The sequence below is a fragment of the Abramis brama genome, assembly GCF_963993115.1.
Source record: "Abramis brama genome assembly, chromosome: 24".
Taxonomy (NCBI): domain Eukaryota; kingdom Metazoa; phylum Chordata; class Actinopteri; order Cypriniformes; family Leuciscidae; genus Abramis; species Abramis brama.
In genome coordinates this window covers 27714036-27737819 of record NC_139986.1, presented here as the reverse complement: position 1 = coordinate 27737819, position 23784 = coordinate 27714036, and the positions used below count along the sequence as shown (strand labels likewise).

The 23784-nt window shown below is 37.8% G+C and overlaps 3 protein-coding genes across 4 annotated transcripts in view; 2 read left to right on the top strand and 1 right to left on the bottom strand.

Moving 5' to 3' along the window:
- LOC311075333 (uncharacterized protein) overlaps positions 1–23784 on the bottom strand; it is a 467028-nt gene that overhangs the window by 160551 nt on the left and 282693 nt on the right. The window lies entirely within an intron of this gene.
- Positions 4946–23602, top strand: LOC311075334 (cytolytic toxin-beta-like). 2 transcript variants are annotated; one of them, XM_084102654.1, is made up of 5 exons: positions 4946–4984; positions 5328–5375; positions 5659–6756; positions 19774–19874; positions 20962–23602. In XM_084102654.1, the coding sequence occupies exons 3-5, from the start codon at positions 6728–6730 to the stop codon at positions 21366–21368; spliced, it is 537 nt and encodes a 178-aa protein (XP_083958780.1). In that variant the 5' UTR covers positions 4946–4984; positions 5328–5375; positions 5659–6727; the 3' UTR covers positions 21369–23602. The 2 variants fall into 2 exon arrangements, with proteins under 2 accessions (XP_083958780.1, XP_083958781.1); XM_084102655.1 differs by lacking the exons at positions 4946–4984; positions 5328–5375; positions 5659–6756 and adding an exon at positions 11277–11352.
- The window catches only part of LOC311075017 (uncharacterized protein), a gene marked incomplete at both ends in the record, with an annotated part of 124662 nt that continues 122407 nt past the window's right edge, over positions 21530–23784 (top strand). The window contains one exon of the mRNA XM_084102069.1: positions 21530–23602. Within this exon, the coding sequence (XP_083958195.1) occupies positions 21530–23602 (2073 nt within the window). The remainder of the gene's footprint in view (positions 23603–23784) is intronic.

Sequence of the window (23784 nt, the reverse complement as noted above, 5' to 3'; positions counted from 1 at the left end):
TTTACGAATACTTATTTCGAACAAATACTTTAAAAATATTTGTATTCGGGAACAAGAAAAACTTTATATCAAAAAGCTGCGTTTCCTCATGAGACATGGCGACCGGCGGTGCTGCTGAGGAGGAAAGAGCCACATATGGAAATATTTTGGATTAGGCTAATGTCACGTTGTCATAAGGGGTCGTTCACATAGCGCGTTTTTTGCATGTGCAGATTTCAAATGTAGGCGCGCGGCAAGCGCGCTTATAATAGAAGCGAGCGGCGCGTTCGTTTTTCCAGGTGCGCCTATGTCCATGTTTGCATAGCAACGACAGACGCCACGAGAGAGCAAGCGCTTGTGGAAAGGAGAAAGCGGTGCGAACTGCGCTCTCCATGATGACGAGGAAGTATCAGCAAAGAATTAATTAATTTCTAGCCCTTGCATTAGCTTTAGATATATTTATGGAGATGAGAAATGAAATCAAAAGCCGTCATTAATATCAGTCCGTCAGAAAAGCAGTTCTAGGCTTATTCTTGGCTGGATAACTCTCGGTAATTTAGACAATAGGCTGTTGACAGTAACGTAAGGTAATGGCTGTTATGTTATTTTCTTTTCAATGACGTTCCTTGTTACATGTTCATTGCTGGATTTATGGAAAAACATCAACCAATATTGCATATCCATAATTATTATAATGGATACAATTAAAGAGTACTTACACTATAACGTAAATTAGAAGTGTAACGCAAAAAAAATGGATTTTTACACCTATTTTGAATTTTACTCGAATACAAATACAAATACAAATACTTTTCCCCCCTCAACAAATACAAATACAGATACAAATACCGGCTGCTTTGCACACCCCTAATAGATATATTAAAAAACATAATGATAAAGTCAGAGACAGATAGAGGGATGACAGATACAGTTAAGCCCCTTTCACACAGAGTTTCCGGAAAATACACGGATAAAGTGACCCGGGATTTGACCCGGGTTCATTTGATTTTGGTTCATTCACACTGCCAGTGATTTTCCGGAATCAGAGAGTGCGTTCACAACCCGTAAAAATCCCGTAAAGACACGTGACATCGATGTGACTTGTAATGTCTCATGCAGCGTCTTAAGTTTGCTTATGAGCTGCGATTTCTCTCTCGAGAAACCACACTTGTGCAATTTTTTCTCTGATTCGATCATAAACTTGCGCATTACGTACCGTTTCACTGCTGGCGAACGATCCCGGCTTCAGCGTCATCACTACGACACGGCATTATTACGGCTTTTGTTCACAGAGCGCGCTCCGGGACTGAACACGGCAATGTTTCTAGGTCCCCAACCCGGCATCGATGCCGGCATCAATCCTGGGTCGTGTTTGCTTTCACACAGAAGGCGTTCTGGCAATTTCCCGGCAATTTGCCAGGATCATTGCGCTGAGTGAAAGGGGCTATAGAGACAGATAGAGAATATTAAAAGGTTACAATTAAAGGAAAATAGATCTGTGTGTGTGTGTGTGTGTGTGTGTGTGTGTGTATACTACTTACATTTCAGAAATTCCACTGATAATCCATCACTTTGCTGGGCAGAGTGGCAACATGTGGGTTCAATACAACCTGTTTCTTCTGTACCATTTGCCCTGTCGTTTTAGATGGCAATTTTCCTCTCAGCTTCTTTGTTCCTCTTTCCGGATTAATACATACAAAGCGCCTAAAGGGTCAGGAAACAGACAATATGTAATTAAGATTGGTTTTAAGTTTTTGAGGCTTGTTATCATGTTTTTGAAATTGGACCATATATTAAAGCAGTGTTTCTCAACTCCAGTCATGACCTCCCAGGAAGTTGTATATGTCCACTAATTAAAACACCTGATTTAACTCAATTAGCTTGCTAGTGTTAAAGAGGGAGACATCTAAATCATTCGCCCTAAAAATTCTCTCTTCTCGAGTTGAGAAACATTGTGTTAAAGGCCTCAACAGATAATATATCTATAAAAGGCAAGTTCTGATACTGAATACATGTGAAAAATGCAGGTACTGAGGTTTTTAAGAATTCAATCATTACCTTTGATTGAACTCCAAGGTACAGACTGCCTCCTCCTGATTGAATTTAGCCTAATATGCTGTGAACAGTATGGCAAGACCAGACAGGAAGCTGGGCTGAAAGCCCTCCTCACACACACAACTTGGCCTTCCAGTGTCCACTTGTCAAAGTGTCTCCTAAAACAATACAACATGTGACAATAGTTATTTTTAACTATACCATTTTTATTTTTCAGCTTTTTACATTTAAACTATATTTTAATATTCCGAGTGCAGGAACTTTTAAATAAAGTTTAAATAAAACAAACAAACAATAAGCAAATTTCACACAGAGTAGGCTACAGCTAAAAAAACACATTCGTACTGAAATGTAAGCCAACTAGGGATTTTTTTTTACACCGGCATATTAAACGTGCAACAAAACTGGTAACTTATTACAGCATCATTCAGAATTTATATGAAACACATCTCCGTGAGTCTGACGCAAAGCTTTAGCAACGCCGTTTTCATTTTGGCGCCCATTTTAACAGATGACTTGATTTTGATTTGATTTACACGATAAAATAATCACGACGAAGTGTGCTGATCAACACGACCCAGGTAGCAAACAGACGTTGGGCCAACGTCAATATTGGTTGGTTACGTTGGCCCAACCTATCTGACAGAAATACAACGTTGGGCCAACGTTGGTATGGTCAGCTGCAATTTGCGCATTGAAAGAGCAAATGAGTGACTTATAAGGAATTATAAAAAAAATGATATAAATTTAACTATATCTTATAATGCATAGGTCTTAATGAGTATTTATAAATATATTTATAGAATAATATTGCTCATAAAAAGTATAAATGGAGCTATAATTCATTATGAGCATGGTCTGCATAGAAAGTGTTACCATATTTATTAAATAAAATTAACCTATTTGTCACAATAAAACAATGCAAATGGTTGACTGATTTGTTTTGGTATTCATCGGTGATGAAATACCATCGGTGATGAAATGAAAAATTATTGTATTTTTTTATACTAATAAATACATCACGGATAAATTATATACTTGTATATAATATTATATTTCTTAAAACTGCAAAAGAAAAATTATAAGTAGTAGATGGTGTCATCACGTGATTAATTCTAACCAATGAGACTGCTGGAACTTTGCATCGTTAAAGGGATAGTTCGCCCAAAAATGATATTTAAGCCATGATTTACTCACCTTCAAGCCGTTCGAGATGCATATGTCAATCTTTTTTCAGACGAACACATTTTCAGTTATTTTAGAAAATGTCTTAGATCTTTCAGTGGTTATAATGTGACGCAATGGGGTCCAGCTGATTCAAGTCGCAAAATGTACATGCATCCTTCACAAAAATAATCCATCCGGCTCCAGGGGGATAAACGAAGGCCTTCTGAGGGTAATCCGTGCAGTTTTGTCGTAAAAATATACATATTTAAAACTTTATAAACGAAAATAACTGGCTTCCGGTGGCGGTCGGCGCGTTCATGGAGATGAATGACGTCGTGACGTAGAGCGAACGTAGAGTTTTGTTTTGCTCTGCTCTCTGGCTGCGCTGTCACGCTCGTTCTACGTCACGACGCTTCCTACGCTACGTCCTACGTCATATGCCAGCAACCATCTCCATGAACGCGCCCCGACCGCCACCGGAAGCCAGTTATTTTCGTTTATAAAGTTTTAAATATGTATATTTTTACGACAAAACTGCACGGATTACCCTCAGAAGGCCTTCGTTTATCCCCCTGGAGCCGGATGGATTATTTTTGTGAAGGATGCAGGCACATTTTGCGACTTGAATCAGCTGGACCCCATTGCCTCACATTATAACCACTGAAAGATCTAAGACATTTTCTAAAATAACTGAATCTCCGAGGTAATGTATACTTTAAAACTGCATGAATTGATTACCTGTAAGTGTTTTACACTTTTGGTGTTATTATAATTTGGTTTATAAATTGTTTTCCCGTTTACGTGATGAATAGGGCCGAGCTAGACACAAGGGCAAGTCATGTCTTTGTTTTAAAGTTTTAAATAGCGATGTAAACGAGGATTTATGTAGCGTAAATACAATACATAAGCTACACACTCTTATTACATCTTGTTAAATATGATTATGACCATTAATAATTGATAGACACCGATAAACACTGCCTGCTGACAGACAGCAAATCAGTTAGCCTCACGTTAGGCTATTTAAGTTAACTTCCATAACGTTACATGGGGTCATAACTATCATGTTAACGTGACCTAAAAACAACAGATTTTACAATTCTATCTTTAATTGATAACTGAAATGAAATCAATCATCTGTAATATTTAATTAACTTATGTAAAGTTATAATAGAAGTAAAACATTTAGTCCATGAAATACTATTAGTATTTCATGGACTAAATGTTTTATTTCTATTATATTCATTCATTTAATATCATTAATGTAATAATTTCTTTTGAATGTATAAATTTCATCAGAACGTTTGTCCATACAGATACTGTAAATATTTGACTGAAATATACATGTATGTTTCTTTTTCTCCCTTTTCCATGTGTGTAATCAGATAATTGGTGCTGCTCTGTGTAAGTATTCTGTGGGAATCACTGTCTGACACATTCTCAGTGTTTGCATTGTAGATTTGTCATAGACATTTACAAAAACTTTCTTTGCACCATATAAATAACTGTATTTTCATAAACATTTTGCTTATGTTATGTTAATATTTTGGGAATCAATTTTTTTTAATGAGATGTTCCTCACGCCCTGAACAAATACTGTATTTGAAATGTTGTTTGTCCTCTCTCTTTTCAGTATTTATTGCCATCTAATCCTGGTCGCAGAATTGAGCTCCAACCCCAGTTAAGCAGACCTGAACCAGTTGATCGAGGTCTTCAGGATCAGCAGACACTACAGACAGGCTGGAGCTAAACTCCTCCTTGACCAGGACTGGACACCACTGCTGTAAGTGATCGATCTAGTCATGTTCCGAACATTTTGCAGGGGACCTCAGCTCTGGCCCTTGAGGACCACTGTCCTGCAGACTTTAGCACCAACCCTGGTCCAGCACACCTGAACAAGCTAATCGAGCTCTTTCGGTTAAAAGAGCAAGTGAGATTGATCAGGTCTGGACATAAACTGCAAGACAAAACTTCGAGAACCAGAGTTGGGAACTCCTGACATATTAATTAGTCAATAATCACTGATGAAAAAACAATCATTTTTATTTGTATAGATTTATGTAATATTTGACTAATATTCAGTTGTCTTCTCTTTTTTTTCCTCAATTGTGATGTGTGTCAAACAGCTAAATAAACCCAAAAGAGCCACTCAGGCACAGGTCACTCTTTTCTGTGTAAGTACACGTTTGACCGTCAGACACATTCCCTCTATTTGTTTTTTTTTTAAATAATAATGACATATTCAGGCTGCAGGTTAAAGCTATCAATGATTTCTTGATGAAGACATTAAAAGGATTGTTCTTCATGTTGTTCCAAACATGTATTTTAATTTTTTCTGTGGAATGTAAAAGAAGATATTTTGAATTATGTTTAATCTGTTTTGTTCATACAATGAAAATCCCATTGGATCCCATTTACTTTTTACTGAGTCATTTTTCAAAATATCATCTTCCACAGAAGGACTCATGCAGGTTTGGAATGACATGAGTGCGAGTACTTGTTGACAAGGTGACAAAATTATTCTTTACATTGTGTTGATAATTTTAGTAAATTGTTCTCATGCTCTTATTTCATCATGCCCTCAATTGGTTCACTTTCTGTAGGTTTCTCTTTCAACTACACCGCCTACATTTGTTTTTAATAATAATAAACAACACCTGTAACTATTTTTCCGGAACTCCAATTATTCTCAGGTTTCTCCAGTCAAAGTGCATTTAGAGGTTCCCAGAAGATTCTTTGTTCCATGAGGTGGAGATGTCCTAACCCTTGGGAAAACACAAGTGTATAAATTACACTTGGAACAACCCTTGTTTTTTTTTTAATACTTTTTTTATGTTAACATTTCAATTGTTGTTTTTTTCTCACTTTAGATGCTGACACAAAAAACAGCCTGGCCGCAGCATCCGAAAAATTACGTTGGGCCAACGTCAGCACCCAACGTTGGCCCAACACAACAACAGACGCTGTTGTCTTTAAAGCATGTAATTCTTAACATAGGAGCCTATAGATTTTCTGCCCATAGCCGCTGTAGCGCCGGGGTGAGTAGTGTAAAATACTACCGCGTCCACGCTGCTGAAGCCCGGCGCAAGTCTCCTTCGCGCCCCGCGGTCGGAGGATGCGTGATCCGGGGTTACCAATAGGCCTATGAACCGCGAATATAACGTTACCTTTATAGTCTACGAGTTACCAAACATGAAAAATAAGAAACTGAAATAATAAGTCACTTGCCACAGAGTTGTGAAGCACTCCTCTTGCGCTACCCGAAAGTCGACGACACGACCGTTGAAGATCACAATGCCTCTGAAGATTTGAAATTTACAGCAATATTCTGTATTTTGAATTAAACCGCCTAGCGACCCCAGAATGCATTGCAGTTTACAGCAATATGCTGCATTATTAGAAAACAGCCAGCTGCTGTAAAATAATGCTGTAATTTTTACAGCAATTCATTTCAGTGAATATTTTATTTGTATTTTAGCCTATTTAGCAACATTGCTGTGTAACCCAGACTCCTGTGGAACCAGTCATGACAGATACTGAACTGTCTTCGAAAGGGTAAGTGGGATATTCTGCGTGCAGTGGGATGGCTGGAACTCAACTGGCCTAATTCTTCGGTTAGAAAGAACTGCAGCTACTTCAGAGTGAACTTGTCCATTCTCAATATTTATTAGGCCATAAAATTGCAAGTCGTAGACAGGTTTGCGTGGATATAGGCTACACAGAAAAGTGGTTTCTGTGAGAGAACAAAATAAGGATGATAAATATAAATGATAATATGACATGACAGAACATACACAGATAATACCTACTGTATATAAATATACACGGAGAAGTTAAAGTATATGGGCTCTAAATGCAGCTACATTAAAGGGTTCGTTCACCCAAAAATTAAAATCCTGTCAGTTACTCTCCCTCATGTTGTTCCAACCTGTCAGACTTTCCTTCATCTTCAGATCACAAATTAAGATATTTTTGATGAAATCTGACAGCTGTCTCACTCCTCCATAGGCTTCATGGGATCGAAACTTGCCGGCCCAGAAAAGTTAGTAAAGGCATTGTTAAAATCATCCAAGTACAGTGGCTCAACCTTAAGTTTATCAAGCAGCGAGAATTGTGCGCAAAAACAAAATAACATCTTTATTCAACTCTTCATGTTCTTCTGTGTGTTTCTCTGAGTGAGTTCACGTAGTGTAACTTCTGGGTTGTACGTCAGAACGGCGGCTCACTATTGGCCAGCATCACACGCATCACACATGACCAGCGTCGGCCAATAGTGAGAGTACGTTCTGACGTTCTAGGTTCCTGCATTCTTCTCTGTTAGTGCTAAACTGCTTGAATCGTTAGTGCTAAATATGAACTGGGGGGGGGGGGGGGGGGACCATGGGGGCCCATCAGGACTGCCTATAGGGCCCGGGATCTTGTGCTACGCCCCTGACTATAGCGCGTGCTGCTCCTGTACCACATACGCACCGCAAAACAGTATCCTTCCCAACACTAAAAGTATCCTTGAAAGTATCCTTCCCAACACTGTCTGTGAGTGATGCTGCGGAGCGTGCAGGAAAACATGGAGCGGATTAGCAGAATCAGTGGATCTTTAAAGGAGCGATAACAGAACGTTTTTATGGGAATCCTCTGGAGGGTTAGGGAGGGGGGTGAGAGGGGCACCTCAGCTGATGAGGGCAGAAGGGCAGTGGCTCTAGCCACCGGGCCACCCCCCTGTGCACGGCCCTGACACACACCCTTCTTTAACTATAATAATATACTGAATTAATTTGAAGCAATAGCACTTATTATAGTATATAGCCTACCCAAAATATTTAATTGAATATAAATCTGCAAATAATCCCTTAAAGCAGAAACACATGGAAATCACGGCCATTTTTATTTAGAAGTTACCAAAATTATTTATAAACATGCACCTTGGAAAATAATCAAAGTTAAGGGAAGACATTTGCCTTGGATAAATGGTGATTTAATACATTTATTCAAAGATAGAGATAGAGCTTGGAGAAAATACCGCTCAACAAGGGATTCTACAGAATGGGATACTTATAAGAAGTTGAGGAATATATGTACAACAAAAACGCGAAATGCAAAAGCAAACTACTTTAAGGACTGCCTAGCAACAGAATTTAACAATCCCAAAGTATTCTGGGACAGAATTAATAAGTTAAACAATTTTTCATCCAAAAAACAAACAAATTTTATACGACTAAATAATGAAATTGTTAATGATTCCTTTGAAATTGCTGATGCATTTAATCAATACTTTACTAAAGGTAGTCCTATACCCTCTGATTTTTCTGATTTCAATTCTAATTTTAATACTCCTTTATCTGATTTATTTAATTTATCATTGACAACATACACTACCCCATTATCTTGGAAACGCACCAGAGTTACTCCATTGTATAAAAATGGTGATCAACATGACATTAATAATTATAGACCAATCTCAATAATTAATAGCGTGGTGAAAATATTTAAAAAAATAATTTTCAATCAACTATCAAAATATCTTAATGATTCCAATATTCTCCTTTTCAGTCCGGCTTCCGATTAAATTTTTCTACAACAAGTGCTCTTCTAAAAATTACTAATGATATTACATCTTCTTTTGATTTAATAAATTAACTGGTGCCATATTTATTTATTTAACCAAAGCTTTTGATTTAGTTGACCATTATCTTCTTTTAGACAAACTGTACGGTATTGACCTTTCAAGATCTTCTTTACTTTGGTTTAATTCATATTTACACCATAGACAACAATGTGTTTTATATCAGGGAAGTTGCTCGGATTTTAAAACTATTGATAGAGGAGTACCTCAGGGCTCATCTCTTGGTCCGTTGTTGTTTTCTATTTTTATAAATAATCTTCCACAGGTTTGTTCTAATTGTCAAATTCAGTTATATGCAGATGATACTGTTATTTATTTTTCTAGTTCTGATATTTCTTGTATTCAGCGATCACTACAGTCTGATTTTGACGTAGTTCAAAACTGGTTTACTTATAACAACCTTCTGCTAAACAAAAAGAAGTCTTATTATATGTTGTTTAATACAAAACAAATCTCATTACCAACTGACTACTCAATTAATTTTATAGATGGAACTCCAGTGTTAAAAGTTGATGAGTTTAAATATTTAGGTCTTCTGTTTGATTTTCAATTGTCATTTAGATCACATATTGACTCGGTTATTAAGAAAATATCGTATCGACTTCGAATACTTTATTCCTCTATTAATTGTTTTACCCTTCAGGTTAGAAAAAGAATTATTACTCAGTTAATACTTCCAATCCTTGACTATGCTGATATAATTTACCAGAACACCTCTGATACAAATCTTCGTCCTCTCAATGTTGTTTACAACAGTCTTTGCAGATTTGTACTGAGGTGCACCATTGTCAAATGTATGAATTATTAAATTGGCTATCATTAAATTCAAGAAGGCATTTTCACTGGCTTCAGTTTATTTTTAAATGTAATTTTTAAATTATCCTCTGTATCTAAAACAATATTTAATTCCATTTCACTCTTCATATAATTTAAGGCACACTGATCAATTATTTTTTTACGTTCCCAAAATTAATAAAGAAGTAGGTCGTCGGGCATTCAAATTTAAAGCTCCATCAGATTGGAACAATTTACCAAGTGCAATTAGATCCATTACCTTGTTTAATCTCTTTAGGCCATTATTACATGATCTTTTGCAGAATACATGCTCTTGCTTTTGATTATACCCATTTTCAACTATCACATGAACTTTATATGAACATTATACTGAACAGTACTGAACCTGCATGTTATGTGTGATAACTGTACACTTATTGTATCAATGAATGTACTTTGAGGGTTGGTATGTGAGGAGATAGTTATGGAGAGCTGAATGTAGGTATGAATGTGAAGTATTATGTGTTATACAATGTAATCTGTTGTCTGTATTAGTGCTTGTTCTAAGGACCCCCTCAAAAACGAGATGTTGCATCTCAAGGGGTTATCCTTCAAATAAATTTCAAATCACAGAAATATATAAGAAAACTGAGTGATATTAATTATGTATCAATTGAATAATTAATTATTTCTTTATTTATCACAGGAAATATATATATAAAGAAATAAACGGTCAATTATAGTGAGGATTACTCAGCATACCACACCAACACATTGTTAAAATTTCAGAACATCTAGAAACTGAAATGAAATGTCGACTCTGACTCAGTTTATTATCAGTCTCTGAGTGTTCAAAGGGAAATGAATTAAATTGTTCTACAAATGCCATCAAACAGCAATATTTCCTCTAAATCACATAACCACGAGGGTGTTTCCCTCAGTATAAATACACATGTCGATCTTTTTGCCAGAGTTTAAAGTCATCTGGAACAGGAAGGATCCTAAAACAGTAAGTAGATTAAATTAACTTAATTATGTTCACTGTTTACTGATGATTATCTGATTACTGTAAAGACCCACCCATATAAAGTTACGAAAGACTAAATACACAATAAGAGGACAGGATCAGCACAAATTACATTTGTCCTTTTTATATTAGTTTCATTTCAATTAGCATCAACATTTAAGTCATTTTAATCCATTTTGTCAGCTCATAACTCACAGGCGAGTGTTTGAAATCCGATTGCGATCTGATATATGTGGATTACACATTGAGGCATAATATAGGCTATGAATATATTAATGTGTAATAGATGCAACACATTATTCTCTCTAAAAAAAAAAACGACATTGCTTGATGAACACAGACAAATCATGCACTGTCATCATATTTATGTAGATTCATGTTTTATTTGTCAATGTGCCTCTTCTCCGTGATTCTCTTCTATGTCTTTCTTGTATTTTGATACATCTGCATATTTCATATGCTCGACTGAATATGAATGTGCTTCTCTTCATAAACATCAGTTTGTGCTGCGTGTATCAGTCCTTCAGTGGAAACGCAAACGACGACTTTCTCTCATCTACAGTTTGTTTGGGTCTTCTTCTTCAGCATACATTGTGTCTTTTGTGAAAAGAAAGAAAAAAAAAATATATATATATATTTTATTTGTATTTTAGCATATGTAGCAGCATTGCTGTGTAACCCAGACTCCTGTGGAACCAGTCATGACAGATACTGAAGTGTCTTCGAAAGGGTAAGACAAGATTTATAATATCTGTAGGCTAAATTGAGTCTTTGATTGTTTTGTTTATTTGACGTTTAGAGAAACCATTCAGTTGTGCTTATGTAAATATATTTTAAATGCACCTTTTGTTTAACTAAAAAATAGACTGAATTCGGGCTTAATTATCCTAACTGTAAAAGTTTAATACCTACAAAACAAACGTTTTAGCCTAGAAATCTAGACGCACCCTAGCGGCAGCAAAATTTATTTTGCAGCCAGGGTCATAGATATCCATATAAAGGCTAGATGTCTTAAGGCGGAGTCACTTCCGGCATCACCGGCGGCCATCTTGCCACAGGGAAGCTGTGAATTAAGGTGAGTGATCAGCATGCACACAAATTTCTTACAAACGTTATTAATGTGGCTATAATTCTTTCATATTGTGATGTCAAGTCACGAGGATCCACCTGAGAGCGGCATTTCATTCACTTCACCCATACCTCAAACTCGCCGACAACGCAGAAAGGGCCATAATAAGAAGCCTGTACCCAATACTGCTGCAGATGCAATTCTTGGTCTTTTAGAACACATGACTGTTCAATGATAATTGTATTGTATGAAAAGTTTTTCTGTCCATCGCTGCTACTCTCAAAGTCACATGAGAGAGCAGTGACAAGGGTCTTTGTCCACACATACAGAGGAGCTATTGTATCTTCTGGGGGATTTCCGTTGACTGGAAAGTCACGCGGCCACTGATAGGAGTATCAAGACATTTGCTGGGATCAGCATCTGTACATGTGATTTGCCTTACAGTAAATATGACGAAAGGTATTCGAATCTGGACTATAAAAAAACCCTGGACGAAAAATCAAGTGCTCTTCCTTGCAATCTCCAGCCCAGGACGCCAGCAGTTCCTGGGTGCAAGAAGCTGTAAAGCCTAGCTAATATTACTCTGTTAGTCTAAGTACTCTATTATATTCTGTAACAAGTATTCTTTTCATTTTTGATTCTTTTAATAAATATTGTTAAACATTTATTCTAAATCATCTGACTGGAACTTGGAATTTTTGAGTACGTTTTCACCTTCCTTTCCTGGACCAGGACGGTCCCAACCGGGGGAAAACTACAGAGGGTGAGCATGATTTTCTGATACAAGTAAATCAGAGTGAATTTTGATTGATTGATAGGCCTGGCTAAAGAAACAACTTATAACAAGGTTATTGTTGTATAGCAAACACGGTTGAAGAGTACCTAAAAAGGTAGATTTATACTACGAAGGGGAGATTTATTATATTTATAATTCTTATTATCTTTATAATAAAATACGAGTTTGTAGAGACTATTCACCTAACTCTTAAAAGTACGACTAAAGGATAGGCTCTTTAGTTACCGCGGGATTATTTATATGTCCTGATAGGATGTAAAATAATTTGGAACGGTATTTAATCGTATAAACTTTTACAATATGGAAGTCCATTGTTATAATTATTCATATGTATGCAGTGTCATAACTACATCTCTGACGTTTATAACAAACTGAACTGTTTGAAAATCGGTAGAAAATTTAGCAAGTTTTTTTTTTTCACAAATATGTTTATTATAATTTTCAATTTAAGGACAAAACACATAACACACACATAAGAAAATGAAATAAAAACCCTCCCCCCACCCTAAAACCCACCCTTCACTCAATTACAACAAAATTATTTTCTACAAATCACAGTCTTTTACAAGGCGTAGAAAGGGCAACCAAATGTCTTTAAAGTCCTCCAGTTTTCCTTTGGCAATATATGTCAGTTTCTCCAGCGCCAAGTTACTGGACATCAGTTTGATCCACTGTTTCACTCCAGGTTTTTCTGTGTCCTTCCATTTCAAAGCAATAACATATTTTGCCTGCACCAGGCAAAAGTTTACAAGTTTCTTGTTCTTTGTATTGCATTTGAAGCTATTTGGAAAAATGTGTAATATACAGAGTTTACCATCTAAGGGCATTTTACATTCAATTAGATCAGAAATTAGTGCACAGATTTGCTTCCAAAAGACTTGAAGTTCCTCGCATTGCCACATACAATGATATAGTGTCCCCTTTTCTTTACCACATTTGACACAATCATCTGGTATATTAGGGTTGAAATGATGGAGTTTCACTGGTGTGATGTACGTCCTGAACAACCACTTGTACTGTACTAATCGGAATCTTGTGTTGATAGTTTGTTTTTGTGCAAGAATACAGGAGTTATTCCACTCCTCAACTGAAATGTCTGTTTCCATATCAGATCTCCAAGCTTGTAAATATGAAAGGCTACTTTCTTTTGAGGCTGCAATTAAAATATTATAAAATTTGGAAAGTAAGCCCCTACTGTGATGATGGTTAATAGCCATATTCTCTATGGTGGACAGTGGTGTCAGGAACCAATCAGTCTCAACATCTCTCACCACACAACGATCACTCTCCCCAGAATTCTGATTACTCACACCTGTTCACAATTATCAACCTCATTCCACCAGCACATAAAACACGCGGCAATACCTCAGTTCTTTGTCAAGCCTCCAACAGGAAATGACCCATAGCCTCTGTCTCCGATCACTTGAGAAATCTGTGACTTCTGAACGTAAAGTATACTCACCTGTGATTTACTAACCTCTGGCTTCTTGATCTGTGACCTCCAGGAACATTGTCGGTATCCACTTATTAGCTGACATCCAGTCATCTCCAGTGTCCCACGGAATCCTCTTGTCACCCATTGACTCAACGCCAGAACCTGTAAGAGAAAAGACCAGCATTAATATCCCAAAACGGATTGTGATTCAATATTCTGGAGTGTTTGAACTTACCTGTTGTGGATCCCACATCCAGTGTTCCCTCAAGTCTTTTCGCTCTTGCTACTCACCATGATTTATTGAAACATCAAATAAAGCTGTGTTATATTCACTTACCTCGATCTCTGTGTGCCTTGTATCCTGACAAGTGGGGGCTGCACAGTCGACTTCAATAAATTAGTAATAAAACTTCTGACCTGAAGATACTTAAAAAAATGTTTCTTAGGCAAGTCGTATTTGTTTGTCAACTGTTCAAAAGACATTAGAACTCCATCATTGTACAAGTCCCCTAATTTACACACACCTTTATTCATCCACATTTTAAAGCCCATATCCGCGCGTGCAGGTTTAAATGTAACATTGCCCCAAATGGGTGACAGAGTTGAAAGCTTAGACTCCTCATTCAAAGCAACATGTGCCTGGTGCCAGATCGAAACAGTGTTTCTGACAATTGGATTTTTTGTGTTTTTTAGCAGCTGTTTAGTTTCAGCTGAGTAAATATAGGATTTTAATGGCAATTCTATTGTGTTGTTTTCAATTTGTATCCAAGAAGGAATATCCTTACGTGAAAAATACGAAGTAGCGGCACATAATTGAGCTGCCCAGTAGTACAGCTTCATGTTAGGCAGTCTAAGCCCCCCTCGGTCGAAAGGTAAATATAGAAGAGAAAGTCGTAACCTGGGCCGTTTATTATTCCATATGAATTTGGTAAAGTTTTTATTTAATGATGAAAACAAAGAGGCAGGAATATGTAAGGGAATAGATTGAAAAAGATATAGAAACTTTGGAAGAATCGACATTTTTATAATATTAATGCGACCTATCATGGAGATTGGCATCGTGTCCCATCTCTCTAATGATTCTAAAACCTTTTGAACTAGAGGGTCATAACTGATAGAAACAATTTTCTTTATGTCCGGGTTAACCTGGATTCCCAAATAGGTAAAACCTTCGTAGGTGCAGGTAAATTGTGTTTGGATAGGAGGGTTGTTTTTGTTCAGAAATAATAGGGAGCTTTTCTTCTGGTTAACTTTGTATCCAGAGAAATGACCAAAAGTCTGTAAAATATTTCCCACTGCATGAACTGACTTATAACAATATCATCCGCAAAAAGGGATAACCGATGTTCCGTTTGTCCTATTTTTATCCCAGTCAGCTCGTGGGAGTTGCGTATAGCCATAGCAAGCGGCTCAATGGCAAAAAGAAACAACAGCGGGCTAAGGGGACAGCCCTGTCGAGTGGATCTACAAAGTTGTATAGGTGTAGAGAACTGACTATTTGTTACAATTTTAGCAATCGGTTCTGTGTATAATAATCGGACTCATTTCAAATATTTCTCTCCCAGACCAAATCTTTTGAGGGTTTCAAAAAGGTATCTCCATTCTATTCTGTCAAACGCCTTTTCGGCGTCTAATGACAAAAAGGCGTGGTCAGTGGCGGATTGTTTTTCGTACAATATAATCAAAAGTCGACGAATATTATGAAAGGCTTGGCGGTCCAAAATAAATCCATTTTGATCATTAGAAATTAATTTTGGAGTGTGTGTTTCAATCCTGCGGGCCAAGGCCTTGCACAATATTTTTGTGTCACAGGACATTAGTGATATGGGGTGATATGAACCCATTTCTGTTGGAGTTTTACCTGGTTTTAAAATGACAGAAATGGAGGCCATTCTCAAAGATGGTGGTAGGATACCTTTTTCATAGGATTCATTAAACATATCAAGCAGGTGAGGCAATAATTTGTCAGGGAATCTCTTATAAATTTCAACTGGGAGTCCGTCAGGGCCTGGGGCTTTGCCACTGTTCATATGACGAAGTGCCTCTTTAAGTTCTTCTACACTCAGTTTTTCATCAAGGATATTTTTAGTCTCTTCAGGTAGGGTTGGAAATTGCAGCTGGTCTAGAAATTGATTCTGTGCATTTTCATTTTCAGGATATTCGGATTTATACAAATTTTCATAATATTTGGCAAAAGCATTGTTTATACGTGTTGGGTCTACAACATCTTCTCCATCGTCCAGTGTAATTGAGTTAATAGCTCTATCTGATTGTATTTTTTTGAGCCTCCAGGTCAGGAGCTTCCCTGCCTTCTCACCCTGATAATAGTAGGACTGTTTCAACCACAATAAGTTTGTAGCTATTTTGTTAGCGCTGAGTTCATTATATTCAGACTTTAATAACAGAAGTTTCTTATATTTGTCAGCGTCATCTTGCTGATATAAGTGGTCTTGCAGTTCTTTTGTTTGTTTTTCAAGGTCTTTTAGTTTACTCAAATGTATTTTAGATTTACTTCTAGTATAGCTTATTATTTCCCCCCTTATATAGGCCTTAATTGCCTCCCATTTTATCGACGCACTGGTTTGGTTTGTATTGAAGAAGAAATAATCTGTTATCTTCCCTTCTAGAAATTCTTCAAACTCAACAGATTTCAACCATTTCGCTTGAAATCGAAATGGGAGTGGATGGGAACTAAAATTGGGCATCAGTAGGGATAAAATAACTGGGGCATGATCAGAGAGTAAAATAGTTTCGTACCAACATTTCTGAACCAGAGATACCAGACTGGAGGAGACCAAAAAAAAATCTATACGCGAATAAGTTTTGTACGTGCTGGAGAAACATGAGAACTCTGCCTTATCAGGGTAAAGATATCTCCAAACCTCCACCAAATTAAGGTCTCTCATGAATTTCCCAATAGTCTTTCTTGCCTGTTGGTGGGAGGTGTCAGAGGTATTTGATCTGTCCATTGCAGGATTAATCACACAGTTGAAATCACCTCCAATGATGTACTGGCCACTATAAGATGACATAGTTAGGAAGAAATGTTGGTAGAAAGCAGGATCGTCCCCATTAGGGGCATATAAACAAACCAGATTAACTAAAGTTGAAATTATAGTACCACTGAGTATAATAAACCTCCCAGAAGGATCCAAGTATTTATCTCTTAATTGAAACGGAATTGACTTATGGATCAATATGATGACACCTCTAGAATGAGAGGAAAAACTAGAGAAGAATACCTGTCCAGGCCATCTGGACCTCACCTGGTTAATATCTTTCTCCAACAAATGAGTTTCTTGTAAAAAGCATATTGTGGTCTTCATCTGCTTTATTCTACCCAACACTTGCTTTAGTTTAACAATTTTATTTAGGCCGCGTACATTCCAAGTGGACACATTTATAGTGGAGCTACCTGACATAATAAAATTTACTTTTTATTTGACTATGCCAAAAGATAGTGGCTGTACCCTTTTCAGTTTCACATCTAAATTTTGTAGAAACCTTAAATACAAACGATCTTGAGTGAAGCTCCCAAAATAAAACCCCGCACATTTCCCCAAACGAAATGTGACCGTGAACCCTTCTAGACTAAGAACTTGGGTTAAACAAGACGTTCCATCCACAATGTGGGTAACGTACAACTGCGCACACATGACAACACCGGTGTGCTCGCAATACCAGTAGTCTCCGTTGAGAAAACCAGCACCGACCAGCAGGAAAACCAGCGGTCCATACTGGTCCCCCAACAGGAGGACTTTGACCAAAAAAAAAAAAAAAAAAAAAAATGTTTGAATATGCCTCGATGTAAAAGCAGGTAAAATGGAAACTAGAAATAGTAGTGAAATAAAATGTATATCGTAAAATATGTATAGTCAATCCGGTCACTTACTTATAGGTCCATTAGAACATCTTATACGGCTATTGCCTCACAGTGACGGTCCGCTAGAGTTAAGTAGAGTTTCTCAGTTCAGTCTCCATCGTCGTCAGCAACTGGTTGTGGTCTCATTTTCCTAATGTAATCTTCAGCCTCTTCGTCCGACTTGAAGATGATACGCCTTTCGTTGTGTGTGATCATCAGCTGGGCCGGGTATAGCATCCCATAGCGGATATTCAGAGCACGCAGCTTTGCTTTTACTCCATCGAAGCGCCGCTGCAGGCGGCGGGTCTCTGGCGACAGATCAGGGAACAGACTGAGCCGATGGTCCTTGTAGAAAATCTCCTTCATTTTCCTGGCAGCGGTCATGGCGGTCTCTCGATCCCGGTAGTTCAGGAATTTCATGATCACTACCCTTGACGTCGTAGCTTTAGGGCTGTATGATCCAATCCTATGCGCTCTCTCGATAATGGGAGGCGAAGTAAAACAATCACCGAGCGCGTCTGTGAGCCATTTCTCCAGAAATCCGCACATGTCTTTGTCTTCAGATTTTTCGGGTAGTCCCACCAAACGGAGGTTAGAGCGTCTGTTTCTATCTTCATAACTTGTGATCTTGCTGGATAAGTCGGCAACCGTTTGCTCAAGCTGTTGAACTTTACCTTGGAGAGAAGCTACATCATCTTCAGTCCGTGATATTCGCTCCTCAGCCTCATCGAGTCTCCGTGAATGCGCTTGTACATCCCCTTTCACACTTCTGATGGCCTCCAGTGTGTCAGCAGAATGTTTCTCCATGTCGGCCCGTAATGAACGAATAGCGTCGAGGATTTCACTGTTAGTAGTTGTCTCTCGAGCAGCGTCCTCAAAGTGGGTCAAATGCGGCGGCTGTGTAGCCTTGTTAACACTAGCTGTAGCAACAATAGCGCCGTTGTTTGATCTTGTTGTATTTGTAGTTTGTTGGCCTGGTGTGGCACCTTTAGGTGGTGGCATGATGAACAAAAGATTACTAAAGACAAAAATGCGTCAAAATGACAGTTGGTCAAAAGTTAAGGATAAATCTGAAGGATTTAGTTGCGAGCCACTCACACGTGCGACCTCTTACCAAGCAGCCATAACCGGAAGTCCAAATTGAGCAAGTTATGGTTATTTAAAAGTACATGCACCATGTTACGAGTGAGCGAGCACCCTGTGGTAAGATGGCCGCCGTGTGCGGACGTCGACCTCCATTGGCCAGCAGCGCGCACGAGACATCTAGCCTTTATTATATGATATCTATGGCCAGGGTAGTCTAGCAACTCTCCACTGACTTTCGAGCTGTAAAAACCTAAATTGGGTCAGGCCAATCACATCTTGTATAGAGTAGACAGGGCAGGCTTAACATAATGACGACAGAGTTGCGACGGCTCCCTGCTACTTGAAAACAAAGAATGGCGGCTGCTGCTGGCGAACAGTCTTTCGAATCAGCTTTGGCCGCGACTCTGGCGGACTTGGAGTTAAGTTTTTCTTTGAGAAAAGAGCAAAGAACGGCACTTAAGTCATTCTTAAAAAAGGAAGATGTGTTTGTAGTTTTGCCGGCCAGATTCAAAAGTTGAATCTATCAACTACGTTAGCTCTGCTGTTGGGAAAACACTCTGATTGGTTGAAGCGCTGTCCTATTGCGTGCAGAGGGAATTTGAAAGACAGCCGTTTATCCCGCCCCTCGGATTGAGACGTCTATGGTGAATAAACGTTTGTAGCCTGGCAAGCCAGACCTACATCAAGATGTTAGGTCTGGCTTGCCAGGCTACAAACGTTTATTAAAATTGAGGAATTTTAAGGCATTGGGCTTTTTTCATAGACTCGCCAGATGGCGCTAATGCTCACATTTAAGAAACAACTTCCGAATTGATAGCAATGAATATTAGCTTTAAAAAATATCTGTCAAACCTCTATCAGTAATCTCACTGGTTGATCTCTTCTTTTCTGTGTTTTGTCTAGCATGGATCCAGTGGGAGTGAATTCAATAGAGACTGCAGCTCTAGGGAGACCCTTCCAGCTGGGGATGCTGTATGACTGCAGGAGAGATGCTCTCGTACCAGGTGATCAACGACTGATCACCAGAATCTGTGAAGCCTTCAGTAAATGATTAGTAAAACAACTTATATATTATTTATGAGGTGGTAGTAAAGAACTTACAATATTAAATGTACTAAATCATTTAGCAATATTAATGTACACAAATCCCTAAATTAAAAGCTTTCTCAGCACTTATTCACATCTTACGGCCTTTAAATCCCCATAGCAAATATATTACCATTTTATCATGCATGTTATGTGATATATCGAGATTTAGTATTAATTGTATTGTGTTGCCTATTCTTCAGTATTTCTGATTTTATATTAATTAATCATTTATTAATTTACTCTAGTTTACTGCGTTAGATTAAACTGGGAAGGGTCATAGCACTTGCATGTTGTCTTATAGTTAGTTTAACTGCCTCTATTGTTCTCATTTGTAAGTCGCTTTTGATAAAAGCATCTGCTCGTTCGCTCCATATAGAGCTATAAGGCCATCTAGTGGCAAGAGTCATGAAATATCATGTTATATTATTTTGTTCCACAAGAGATCAGTAGAGCCACACAATGTAAGATATTTTGAGCTGAACAGGGTTATGTATGAAATGTTGAGTTCTTTTTAATTTAATTTGAAAGAATGTGCTTAAATTCTATTTATTTTTTATTTATAGGTAAAATGTAGTAATTTAAAGGTAAATAAAATACAAATAAATTTTAAAAATGCATTAAAAAATAGAAAAAAAAATATCAAAATGAAAAAAGCTTTCTGGACAAAAAAAGGGTATAATTTTAAGGCTTAAATTTTTAAGGTACGAGGAAAGGAATTGTTACAGGCTGTGAGAGTGTTGGTAGCTCTGCAATATGATTGTTGGCATTATTGATGTGATTGTCAGCCAGTGTTTATATTTACTGATTCACTTGCTCAGAGTCATGTAAATAAATTAAATATAAAATTAAATGTAAGAGAATGGTCAATGGTGACAAGAAACACAAAAATAATGTGGTGTTGTTCTACTGGGAGAAAATGTAAGTTGCTTTTTGCAAAGAGGCTGATTAAATTACTGTTTAATGAATAAAGTATTTAGACATAAATAAAATTCTCCATTACAGGAATCAGACTTTGGAGTAAAGAGCAGCTGAAGGAGAACATAAGCGAGAAACCCCAAATCAATACAGTTTTCACTGTCACCGCTTCAGACTCGGTTGAGGAAAAGTCTAGATTGCTGAATATTGATGGTAGTCTGAAACTGAGTCTTTTAGGAGGACTCATCAATGTAACTGGAGCTGCTAATTATCTCAAGGACACCAAGAAATCATTCAATCAACAGAGACTGACATTACATTATCATTCAACCAGTAAGATTGAAGAACTGATCATGAACCACTTTGCTGGAGACATGGCTCACTATGACAATGACATTGCCACACATGTAGTGACTGCAGTGTTGTACGGAGCAGATGCCTGCTTTGTTTTTGATAGATCTGCTAAGTTTCATCAGATGAAGACAAGAGAGTGATAGATGTAGATGTAAAAGTTATCTTTGGGAAGCTAAATGGCATTTCAGCTGGTGCAAACATTAATCTGAATGACAATCTGAAGACTGCTGCCCAAAAATTCAAGTGTACATTTTATGGCGACTTCCAGCTACCATGTAACCCGACCACTTTTGAAGATGCTATGAAGGTTTTTGAAGATCTTCCGAAACTGCTGGGAGAAAACAAAGAGTTTGTGGTTCCTCTGAGAGTTTGGCTTTATCCTTTGGACAAACTTTTCTCAAGAGTTGTAAAGTTTCAACATGAAATCAGCACAGGTTTAAGCTCATACATTGAATCTGTAATTGAGAGTTTGAGTACGACTGAGATGAAATGCAGTGATCTTCTGACAGACACGCCAGCTTCGACATTTACTGCATTTCATGACAAAATCAATGACATGAAGAAAAACTGCTACCAGTGCAGATTGAGTCTCATGAAGAAACTCGGCTCGCTCTTACCAAAGATCCGTGGAAAATTCATAGAGGACACAGCATTGATCGATCTTCTACGAGATCATGAGGAATCTCCATTTGAAAGAAGCGCTCTTGAACAATGGCTGAAAGAGAAAGAGGAAGAATCTGACATTATTAAAGCATTGCTCACACAACTGAATGACTCAGGAGCAATGGTAGAAAACAACCTTAATAAAGAATTAATGAATCTGGAAGTTAAACATTTGGTCAGCTACACTTTCACATCATTGAGCTGGACAGATTTTCTGCTTTATAAACAAAAGGCCTTCCTGAGTTCTTCAACGAAAGGAAAAAATGAGGAGAAACAAGAACACAAGACGTGGCTTATGACTGACATCCAGAAGACTATGAGGAACAACCTGAGGGTATTTAAACACTTGATTGATTTAAACAATAGCAAATCAGTGACATTTATTGTTGCATCAAAAGAAATGGAATATAATCCAGGTTCCTGCATTCTTCTGTATGAAAATGAATCTAATGAAGCTGTTTGCTTCACTCCTCCATCAAAACCAGACTGTCCGATCATTGAAGATGTCAGATATAGGCAAGTGGTTCTGAAAGTGTCTCCACCGGGTCCTGACACAGAGGAGCTCAAATTACTGTACAAAATGAAGGAAGAGAAAGACTGGAGATCTCAAACTGTGTCAAAGAACCAGAATACAGTTACTCTGACTGATCTCAGACCAGATACTGTGTACAATATTAAATGTGCAGCAGTGGGAAAACTCGACTACACCGTAGAGAGTGATGTGACGCGTCTCACAGTCATAAACCAGGATCTCATCAAGGCCAAAGAGTCTGCTACCCAAAATCTCAGTTGGACTGAATACAAGTGCAGTTTACTTTTGGAAAACATCAAGGAAACAACTTTAAGTGCACTTCATAAGAAAATACAAGATATGCGCCAAAACTGCCAAACGTACAGACAAGATTTCAGTGACCTAATTAAATCTGTGATCCAGTCAGTGAAAGCCTGTGAGAAAGAGTCTCGTGCTCTGATGGATCTTCTACAAGCTCATGATGAGTCTCCATTCAATGAAAAGAGTCTGAAAGAGTGGATCACAGTGAAAGAAGAAGAATTAAACACCGTTAATGAATTTCTTCGACAGTTAATGGACTTTGGAGCCGAAGTGAACAGAAGCTTGGACTCGTATTTGTCTGATATTCAGGTGGAGAATGTGTTTTGTTACACTTTCAGTTCTCTTGAGCTGCCAGATGAGTTGCTTAATGAGCAAGAAAATCCTCAAATGATGAGAAATCCACAGAAGAAACCTGATGTGGCGTCTCAATCATGGCTCACTGGAAGCATCAGGGAGAAAATGAGAGAACATTTGAAAATATTTAAAGAGCTGATGATGTCATATAGCAGTCAAAGCAGTAAATTTATGGTTTCCATAAAAGAGCATGAAAAGCATCCAGGTTCCTGCATTCTCCTGTATGAATCTAATGAAGCTGTTTGCTTCACTTCTCTATCAAAACCAGACTGTCCAATAATTAAAGATGTCAGATATAGTCAAGTGGTTCTGAAAGTGTCTCCAACGGGTCCTGATACAGAGGAGCTCAAATTACTGTACAAAATGAAGGAAGAGAAAGACTGGAGATCTCAAACTGTGTCAAAGAACCAGAATACAGTTACTCTGACTGATCTCAGACCAGATACTGAGTACAATATTAAATGTGCAGCGGTGGGAAAACTCGACTACACCGCTGAATCTGATGTCACCACAGTTATCACAAAGGTATGATGCTCATTCATGAAATATCAGCTATATAATTTATTTTTACATCATTAAACACTGTTATTCTATCTTGAGGCATTTTTACATGACTTGTACCCTCCAACACAATCACTGTTCTGGGGCCTCATTTATAACCGTTGCGTACGCACAAAACAGGCCCTGAAAGAGGCGTACGCCACTTC

What these genes read in the sequence shown, in the direction of transcription:
- LOC311075334 (XM_084102654.1), top strand. Translation starts at nt 6,728, where the DNA reads ATGACAGATACTGAACTGTCTTCGAAAGG. An exon ending in ACTGAACTGTCTTCGAAAGG is followed by an intron (nt 6,757 to 19,773) that starts GTAAGTGGGATA and finishes TGTTTTGTCTAG; the next exon opens with CATGGATCCAGTGGGAGTGA. An exon ending in GAGAGATGCTCTCGTACCAG is followed by an intron (nt 19,875 to 20,961) that starts GTGATCAACGAC and finishes TCTCCATTACAG; the next exon opens with GAATCAGACTTTGGAGTAAA.